The 10,483-nt window shown below is 39.4% G+C and overlaps 1 protein-coding gene across 1 annotated transcript in view; it reads right to left on the reverse strand.

The window, feature by feature from the left end:
- Positions 1-5,914, reverse strand: part of LOC309548114 (gap junction alpha-4 protein-like) — a gene marked incomplete at its 5' end in the record, with an annotated part of 105,722 nt that extends 99,808 nt beyond the window's left edge. The window contains one exon of the mRNA XM_082248080.1: positions 4,905-5,914. Coding sequence (XP_082104206.1) covers positions 4,905-5,914 — 1,010 coding nt within the window. The remainder of the gene's footprint in view (positions 1-4,904) is intronic.
- Positions 5,915-10,483: the final 4,569 nt, after the last annotated feature.

Below are 10,483 nucleotides of genomic sequence, written 5' to 3' on the forward strand. Positions count from 1 at the left end.
GTGGGACTATGTCGCGGCCGACCCAGCGCCGAGCTAGGGCCTGCACGCGCTCGTAGTCCGGCTGGGGTGACCACTGGATCTCAACATCCAGCCCGTCGCCCAGATCCGGCATAATTGCTTGCAGATCTCACAGGAACAATCCGGAGAAAAAAAATAGCTAAAAAAAAAAGAATATCTAAAAAAAGCTTGCCAGGACCAGAGATCCCAGCAAGGAACTTAGGTCCTTACTCCTGACTAGGCAGAAAAAAACTGACATCCTATAGCAGGAACTAAGAGGGTATACCCCCTGGGACTGCCCATAGGCGTAGCCAGAACTTTTTTTCTGCCTAGTGTCCTACTCCTGTAGGGGGCAGTATAACCCTACGGATATCAAGATAAGAGTCCTGCGTCTGTCAATGAGCGACTGAGAAAAAAATAAATGTCCTTTTTTTCTCACAAATAGAGCTTTCTTTTGGTGGTATTTGACCACCTGTGTGATTTTCATTTCTTGTGCTTTCAAACAAAAAAGAGCAACAATTCTGAAAAAAAAAACAAAAAAAAAAAAAAAAAACAAAACATTTTTTACTTTCTGCTATAAAACATTGGCAATAAAAAAAAAAAAAAAAAAATGTAAAAATCTTTTTTTTTTTTTTAACATTTTAGGCCAATATGTATTGTGCTACATATTTTTGGTAAAAAAAATCCATTAAGTGTATATTGATTGGTTTGCACAATAGTTGTCGCGTCTACAAACTAGGGGAAAGATTTAGGTAATTTTAATTTTTTTTTACTAGTAATGGCAGCGATCAGCGATTTGTAGTGGGACTGCGACATACAGATCAGACACCTGACATTTTTTTCACTTTTGGGGGGGGACCAGTGACATTACTACATTGATCAGTGCTAAAAATATGCACTGCTACTGTACTAATGACACTGGCAGGGAAGGGGCTAACACCAGGGGCTATCAAAGGGTTAAATGTGTCCCTAGGGGGTGCTTTCGAACTGTGCGGGGGGATTGACTTGCTAGATGAACACAGAGACCTATGTTCCTAATTAGGAGGAACACAGGATCCCTGTGTTCATCACTGGCAGAACAGCGGTCTGCTATGTTTACATCGGCAGACTGCCATTCTGTCTCCACGGGGAGCATTTACAGGTGCTCGGTAGACATTGCGTTCGCTGGACCCGCTGATTGGCTCTCTCTGTGGCCAATCAGCACATGCGCGCACCTCCACTAGCTTTCTCATGAAGCGTCGTACAGGTACCTCATTTTACGGGACAGAGCCGACCTGCCGCAGTATAAGTACGACGGTTGGCTGGAAAGTGGTTAAACATGTTCAATTGCCCATTTATGATTTCATGCATTTTTTAACTGCATTGCCGTAACACATTCTTTCAGTCTACCATCCAGTTGCTTGTTGCCTATTTTCTGTGCAATATTATAGAATGGTAGCTTATTAATGTTTAAATTACAGGGGTGTGTCAGTGGGGATCGAGCAGCTTAAAAAAACAGGCAGAACAGAGAACCCATCATATCTAGTGGCTCCTGTGGGTATAAGTGCGACAACAATATTAAAGATGAATGAATAAAAGTCTGTGTACAGAGGCTTCCTTTTCATTCACAAACTGAAACATGGTAAAACACCGTTTACTATGCTTCAGAGATGAATGAACATAGAAGTGATTGGTACAGTGTGCTCACTGTGTTCATTCAGGAAGGGGCTGTGCTGGTAAACATGACAAGTTTACCTTACCTCTACCTCCCACTGCTCTCTATCCTGACACCGATATCCCATCCTAGCAGCAGCTACAGCAGGTGGGAGGGATGGGGGAGGGGGGGGGGGGGAGGGTCGGAGCACACTGGATGATATGCCACTGACTACATGACCATTTTTACAGGACGTACACATCCTCACCTAATATTTTGGAGAGAACTTTACAGTGAAGCAGATATAGAAGAATGCTGATTGTTTGTTTTGTTTTTTTATATAAAGCTGCCTGGTTTGAGTCCCGTTAACGAAGGGGCTTAATAAAAGAAAAAGAAAAAAAAACAAACAGCATGTATTCAGAATATTATTTGATGTGTAATTTCTAAGAGAAAAAAAACACAGATTTTCACAGTTAAAATGGAACACGGAGGTACTATTCAAATTGTCTTTTGTGTGTCAATAAATAAATACCGGGAACATACTCTCTACAATACTTTTTTTGGGGAATAAATGGTATTGTAATCCAAATTTCAACAAATGGCAGGTAATAGTAGGAACATACTTACTGCAATATTTTGCAGATATTTTAGTCCAATAAACTCCCAATGTTGAATTTCAAAGTTACAAAACAGATGGTCCTACTCAAAATGTAGATAAAAAATGGTAGTAAAGTTGGCTTTGTAATTTTTACCTACAGGTAAGCCTATAAGAAGGCTTACCTGTAGGTAAAATGAATATCTCCTAAACATGCACTGTTTAGGAGATATTCACCCTGGATGCATACCGTGCCAGACCTTCAGAGCACCGTGCGGTCACCGAGGGCTCCTGCGCACATACTCCCCCAGCGATGCATACTACTAGCACATTATGGTATTATTTTGCAGGGAAAAGTTTATTTTTTTTATTGCAGCGGTTTACTACTGCTTTAAGCACAAAAAATTAATACTGAGAACATACTCCTTACAATCTTTGAGGTGATTTTCTGGGAATAAATTATACTGTAACGGTGGTTTCCATAATTACAAATGGCTGGTTGGGGTAAGTTTGGGCTTGAGCGCAAATAAATTAATGCTGGCAATATACTCCGTACAATTCTTTGGTGCTTCTTCTGGGTATAAATGACAATTCCTTGCCTATTAGGAAAAATGCTAGAATTGTTTTTTGAAGCCTTATTGGCTTCAGTTAGGTTAGGATCCAAAGTTCACAATTTCCTAATCTCACAAACAAACCCAAGCACATTCGCTCATTACTAATTTGTCAGAACAACAAAAGTAAAAACAATTCACATTGTTAGGAGTGTAAAACATATAAAAGTGCTCCACTTCAGCCTTCACCCAATGCTTGGAAACATCCGTAGTGCCAATCCTTCACTAATGGTAAAAATAGCCTGGTGGAGTGGAATTGAGCAGTCTGGCCCTTCCATCTGTTGATGGAGAGTGGTGATGCTGGATGCCATTTACACAAAGCGCTTATTGCTGTTCTAATAATAGACAGCATATCCCTCTGAGTGATCTAGTGCTGGCCAATCAAGTACAGTGATAACATGATCATTAAACAAGGTATTGGTACTTTTGTCAGTGTGGACAAGGTGCCAAGTCCTGCCGGAAAATAAATCACCATCTCCATAAATCTGGTCGGTAGAGGGAAGCATGAAGTGCTCTAGAATCTCCTGGTAGAGGACTACGCTGACTTTGAACTTCATAAAACACACTGGACCAACACCAGCAGATGACATGGCTCCCAAAATCATCACGGATTGTGGAAAATGTTGCATTTATTTGGAAATAAAGGTTCCAGAGTCTGGAGGAAGAATGGAGAGGCACAGAATCCAAGTTGCATGAGGTCCAGTGTGAATTTTTCACACTCTGATAATTTGGGGAGCCATGTCATCTGCTGGTGTTGGTCCACTTTTTTTTTTTTTTTTTTTATCAAAGTCAATGAAGCCCTCTACCAGGAAATTCAGGAACACTTCATGCTTCCCTCTGGTGACCAGCTTTATAGAGATGCTGATTTCATTTTTCAGTAGGACTTGGCACCTGCCCACACTGCCAAAAGTACCAATACCTGGTTTAATAATCATGTTATCGCTGTGCTTGATTGGCCAGCAAACTTTCCTGACCTAAACCCCATAGAGAATGGTATTGTCAAGATGAAGATGAGGGACACCAGACCCAACAATGCAGATAAGCTGAAAGCCACTATCAAAGAATCCTGGGCTTCCATAACACCTCAGCAGTTCCACAGGCTGATCGACCTCATGCCATGCCACATTGATGCAGCAAACCATGCAAAAGGGAGCCCTGACCATGTATTAAATGCATACTAAACTGTACATGGAAATACTTTTAAGTAAGCAAACATTTCTGTATTAAAATATATATTTTTTTTATGGTTTTATGTAATATTCCAATTTTTTGAGATACTGAATTTTGGGCTTTCACTAGCTGTAAGTCATGTCAATCATAATTAAAACAAAGAATTGCTTGAAATATATCACTGTGTGTAACACATCTATATAAATTATATAAGTTTTACTTTTTGAATTGAATTAATGAAATAAATTACCTTTTTGATTATATTATAATTTTATGATATGCAGCTGTATATCCACACTTATTGCACGCGGCTGTTTAAATTTCACTGAAAAAGCATTGACTTAGGTTATGGTTTCTACTATTACTAGTAACAACAACCTAGGCCCCACTATTTGTTTGCTTCATGCCCCGATTCTATATTACATTCTGACTACCATCCACCTAAATATGTTACACATTTGTGTTGGCCTGTTAATAGAGTATTTCCCTTCAACACTTTTTTTTTTTTTTAGGTTTGGATGGAGTGAGGAAAGTTAACATTACTATTTGACCTTATCACATTGCATCTGTTCATAGGTCATCTGTCACATACAGGATGAATATTTAAGCAACAAAACACATACTTTCTAGTGGGAGTCCATGGCGAAGACAAGATGCTCGTGCTATCAAATCAAGATACAAATGGTCCACACTAATCCATGGCATTCCTATTCAGTTGCAACGTTAAACAAGCCAAGAGAACTCAATAACAACCAATGTGGGAAATTGTGAAACTTTTTTTTAATTATTTTGTTTTCATATTTCTGCTTATATAATGTGAATGCAAAATATCATCTCACCCTGTGAAGGAACCCCTAAACCAATTCACAGTCTCCACCTGGTAAATAACTATACATACTGTTGTTTGCTAGATGTCTGGCAGCTACTTGAATTGGAATTCAGGTTGGCATTTGAATTAGGGGCATTAGTAACTACCACAGACAATCCACTCTGAGACCAGCATTCAGAGGATACCTTGGTTTTATCTAGACCGTTCATCTGCTCTTCAGTGTTAATAGTAGGCCATGTGCTACTTTCAGAGTTTTTTTTGTAAACTGGCAACTCTGTTTCTTGGTCACTAGCAGCAGGATTATGGCAAGATTGATGAAGATGCAGTAGATTGGTTTGGTGTGTGTTTGTGTAGCCCATAGTAGGATGGCAAGGAACTCTACTATTAACAGTTTTATTAAACTGTTTGCAGCCAAGGTGAAGAAGTTCCAGCAAATTCAAAAGCAAAGAGATAAGGGACACCACCAGCATAAAGATGATGAAAATAGTTTTTTCCATTGGTCGAGAGACAAAACAGTCCACCTTATGGGGACAAGGTGTCCTTTTACATACAAAGATTGGAGGCATCACAAAACCATAGAGATACCATTGACCAAAAACAAATCCAGCTTCAAAGATGCTTTTGAAGACAACACTGGTTGTGTAGGTACACATTAATGCCCCTTGAATCTTAACCTTCTTATTAGGAGTTTCATTGTTACTGTCATTCTTCGCTTTTGATTCTGTGGCTTCAATGGTCTTCATTTCATTGTTCCGGAGTTTCAGCTTCTCCTCTCTCCTAGACAAGTAAATCACATGACCAAGGTAGACCAAGGTTGGGGTGCTGACAAAAAGGAACTGCAGAACCCAATACCTTACAAGTGAGATAGGAAAAGCCTTATCATAACAGACATTGGTACATCCTGGCTGTTCTGTATTGCAGATGAAATCAGCCTGTTCATCTCCCCAAACGGACTCTCCTGCCAAGCTGAGGATTAGAATTCTAAAGATGAAGAGCACAGTCAACCAGACCTTTCCAATGAGGGTGGAATGTTCCTGGACTTCATCAAGCAATATTTTTAGTAGATCCCATCCTGCCATTTTTTTTTCTGGGAAAAAAAAAAAAAATCAGATATATCAGTTTGAGATTATAATTGTAAATATGATAAAAAAAAAGAAAATTCTTCTTGGTCATGTTGGGCTCATTTATTTATTATACTGAGTTTATAAAACTTGGAATAAAACTTGGAACAAAGGTAAAAGTATGTTTGTTGCAAAGAATGCAGTGTAATATTGACCGCCCAAGTACTGTTCACAAAACAGTTTTACATTTTCTATGCACCAGTTTTTATTGTCTCAATAAAACAAATATACATAACAATAACTGTGACTACCAAACACAAAATAACGGATTACATGTAATTATAGATGGTATAGTATCTTTTAATATGTCACTAATGTTTACATTTTTTAAATGAATATACATGTTTTTAAAAACGGCTTTTTTTTTTTTTTTTTAGAGGCATAAAAGATGTAGGTGGTACCAGTAACCATTAAAAGATACTTGGCCTGCTTGGGATGTAAATAGTCAAACACAAATTCTCCTGCGATGAGTATGCTGCATCTACATCTTGGTTCAATAAAGATAAGCCACATCTTGCTGTCCCCTAAAGACTGGAGTAGTCTGCTATTCTAGAACTAAAGGAAAAAGAAAGGGCAGACCGACCTAGTGCATTATCCTAAAACCATAATTTTATTATTAAAAAGTGGTAAGAATTGTACTTAAACATTCACAATCAAGTTAAAGCCCAGTACATGGTACAGCATCGTTCAGGCCATAGTGCATCAAAATCTGGGACAGGAGGTGAAGACCCAATAGGCGAACGCGCTTCGGGGTTTAAGCTCTTCCTCAGAGCCCTGTAAGTATAATGCTTACCGCTTTTTAATAATAAAATTATGGTTTTAGGATAATGCACTAGGTTTGTGCACCCTTATTTTTTTGTGCTTGGGATATTTATCTTAACCCCTGCTTTTGGTGCTGACCTCTTCTTTCCAAAAATCAGGTCTGTGGGTGGTCCCTTGGCATCATCACATACAATGTAGGGCTATTAACCCTGCATTATTTGTGGAGGAGGCTGGAATACATCTGAAGCCATGAACAGATTAGAGAAAAAACTGGGGGGGGGGGGGCAGGGGGCGACCAGAAGCACTGCTGGCTTAGTTTGCTGGGGCATGGAATATAGTATTACTCCTGATTTCAGCAAAGCTAGACATATTGAGGATTTAATCCTTGCGGTGTGGATGGGCTTTAAAAATAATGTCTGGAGTTAGGCTTTAAGCAAATGCTTGAAAGTTGACAGTCAAATATTTGAGATTATGCATATATGATGGGAACAAGGTCGATAAACAACTGTAGATTAAAAATTAAATTAAACATTTTTCATGTGCCCTTGCATGAACCTGCTATGAACTATGTGAATCAACGCAATTCAACTGACAAAGTGTGAACAAGCCCTTGGGCAGGAATGCTAATCAGAATTCCTAATATGCAGGTGGGCTATAGACAGAGCATATAAAAAGTCACATCAAAATTGCTTTAGGGTAAATGTTAAAAAACAAACAAACTGCACAGTTACTGAATATACAGTACACTTTCCCTTCAAGCTGTCAATATAAACATATGCACGGCCATAAGTCAAGTCATGTAGCACAAGATATCATTGCATACGATTCTTAAAACAAGAACTAATAGTTCATGCAAGGCACTGACTGTCACAGTGCAGTCTGTGGAATGCTGGAGGACCCACTTACATTTTTCTAGCAATTTCAACAAAGATTAAGTGGATCAAGGGAGCATACCACAAGCACGACTAATAGTTTCTATGTATATGGAGGAAAGGTTGTTGTTTGCTTTGATCCATTTGCTTTTGTGGTCAATCTAGTTGAAAGCGATTGATATCTCTAGAAAATCCCCCCCCCCCCAAGCAAATGGCTAGTATCAGTATTTAAACCTGAATTAAGCCCAAAAACAAAAACGTATCGAGTTGCCGCTAACAAATCCTTGGTGGCTATATTAGTTTTCACCTGGTGATCCACCCAGTAAGTCTGTTATTTTTCAACTTACTGTACCAAACCAAGTTGCAATTTTGCATTGCAGGACTGCACCACAAATGTGAACCAAACATTTGGCTTGCGGCTGCTGAATGGCCCCATTAAACTCGATGGGCGTGTAGGACAGGCAGTTCTGCCTGTGAAACTCTGCAGGCTTAGTTAAAAAGACTATGGTTGGTCACAAAGCAAAGCGTTGTAGCCGTGGCAAGTGTATAGCCCGGTATGGCTGTATTGTTAGGATTTGGGTAGGCGGTAAAACTTCCTGGCTGTCTGTGTGAAAAAGCCCTTTGACAAGAAGGGTGTTACTGGCTGGATCACTAGGTGAAATAAAGAGAAAAATTTTTGTCTCTTTTAAAGTGACATACATTTTTGTTTTTGGGTTTAATACTGTTTTAAGGGCTTATGCACAATTCATTTAAAATTGCCACTTTTACAGGTGTTTGGCATATTTTTCCCAGCCCTGTAATGTGGACAATACCTTCAAGAAAACAATCATGGCAGCAGATGTGCTCTCACTTCGGACTGGGATGGACGGCAGATAGGGGTAAGTGGATATCTCTGCATGATTCACCTAACCATGTAAACTTTCCTATACATTAAATATTTACTGTTTTTTTGTCAAAGAAAGTATTTGCTGGAAAGCCTTTTACAATTGTATGCATCGGAAACTTCCATTAGAGAAGGCGGAAGCTTCAAGTGGAGCCCCATCCCACAGCCTGAAACCCAATCCTTTATAAGCTAAGCTAGCATTCCTAAGAAGGGCAATGGAATTTAGAGTAAGTACAGCTGGTATTTTTTTGTTTGGGGGATCCTGTGTAAAAGGGAAGACTTTAGTACTGTTTATTTGTTAAAAAAAATAGGTAAATTGACAGTCAGATGTGAATAATGTGCACCAGTTTACATCTGATCACATCCAAGTACAACTTCACATTACAGAGACAAAGTGACCAGCATAAGCAATTGCATCTTCTACCCAGATACCTTGGCCATGCCATTTCCCCCTGCTTCCTACTATCAATCCACAGCTCCTCCACCCTCATTCATGCCAGATCAATTCCCAATAGTTTTATTGAACCGACCTAGCCCCACTATGTTTTTCCCAAGGGCAACTGCTGCACATAGTCTAATCTTCCTCCTATGATTACTGCAGTCTGGATCAATTGTTTTCCTTTCACAGAGAACATGTGCCATGACAACGCATCTTCATCCTGCATTGAATTAAGTTTTTATATATAATGTTTGGTTCCATTTTTTACAATTAAATTGGCCAGACTGTCCACTCTGCATAGAAAACCAAATCACATCTCATTGGGCTCACTGACAGCAGAAGTCACCAACTCTTGTGTGAACAAAGCCTCCAACAAGAAGAACATTTTTAAAAAGTGGTAAATGTGATTTTCACCAAACTTTCATTAACAGTGAATCAATCATGTTCATTTAACCACCTCCTTCCTAAGCCTATTCTGACACTTCGCTCCTACAAGAGGCGGGAGAACAAATAAACCCCACAAATTCTGACAAACTCCAAGCATAGATTATGCAAGAATGGGCTGCTATCAGTCAGAATGTGGCCCAGAAGTTGATTGACAGAATGTGAAGTGCAGAGGTCTCACTCAACCAGGAGTACCTAAATGAAAATAGGGGTTTATCCCCAGCAACAACAGTGTAGGTGTACTCTTGTGCTGACCGGATTCACACTTCATAGGTGGGGCTGTGTGGTACCCGGGTGGGGGGCGGAGTGCATTCACAGTTCATGGTGTTTTCATTGAGCTTGGACGCAGGTTACTGTGGGAGAGATCTCACAGGCTATCCATATGTACTTATTCACAGACATGTTGGATTTTATGTGACATATTTTCAATAAAGTTTTTTCATTTATTTAATTTTCCAAAAACCTGTGTTGAGCCATTTCTTTGCAACTCCTCTTGTTTCTACTTTTCGAGTATCATTGTTAAGTTGCATGGCTCCCCAGTTAAAAAACCGTATGGTATGATAACTATAGGTGGAGCACTTCCACTGTAATATAAAAGAGTGGTGTGCATTACTCATGGATACATCATGTTTGTATGTGAATGTGTTATGTGAAACTGTTCTGATTCCATTTGAATCAAATTCCATATCCTAAGGGACACCCCATATTTCTGTTTTTGAAGTCACTTTTGTTTTTCATTTAGCCTGTGATTTCTCTCCTTGACATCAGAGAGAGGTGCTGTATTTGAAGTGATCCCCAGCTATTTGTTTCTTCCCCCCCCCCCCCCTCTATATGAAAATACGTGTGTCTGTGAGGTTTTTTTTTTTTTTTCGCTATATATACCCTTTTGCAATCTTGAGGTGTAATATGGCCTTTATGTTGGGGGACACCCTGGATGATGAAATACGAGCAGTAGTAAAGAATTTAACGCTGTTGGAGAAATGGATGATAATTTAAAATCTCTGTTCAGGGAACATAAACGACTCACAGTTCGCTCCCTGAACAGAAAGTGGGATATCCTCTCTCTGGAGTCCTATATCAATCAAGGTATAATTCCTAGAGGACTGAGAGAGAGGGTAATCCCGGCT

The sequence above is a fragment of the Pelophylax lessonae genome (genome assembly GCF_965119305.1).
Source record: "Pelophylax lessonae genome assembly, chromosome: 2".
NCBI classification, from domain to species: Eukaryota; Metazoa; Chordata; class Amphibia; order Anura; family Ranidae; genus Pelophylax; species Pelophylax lessonae.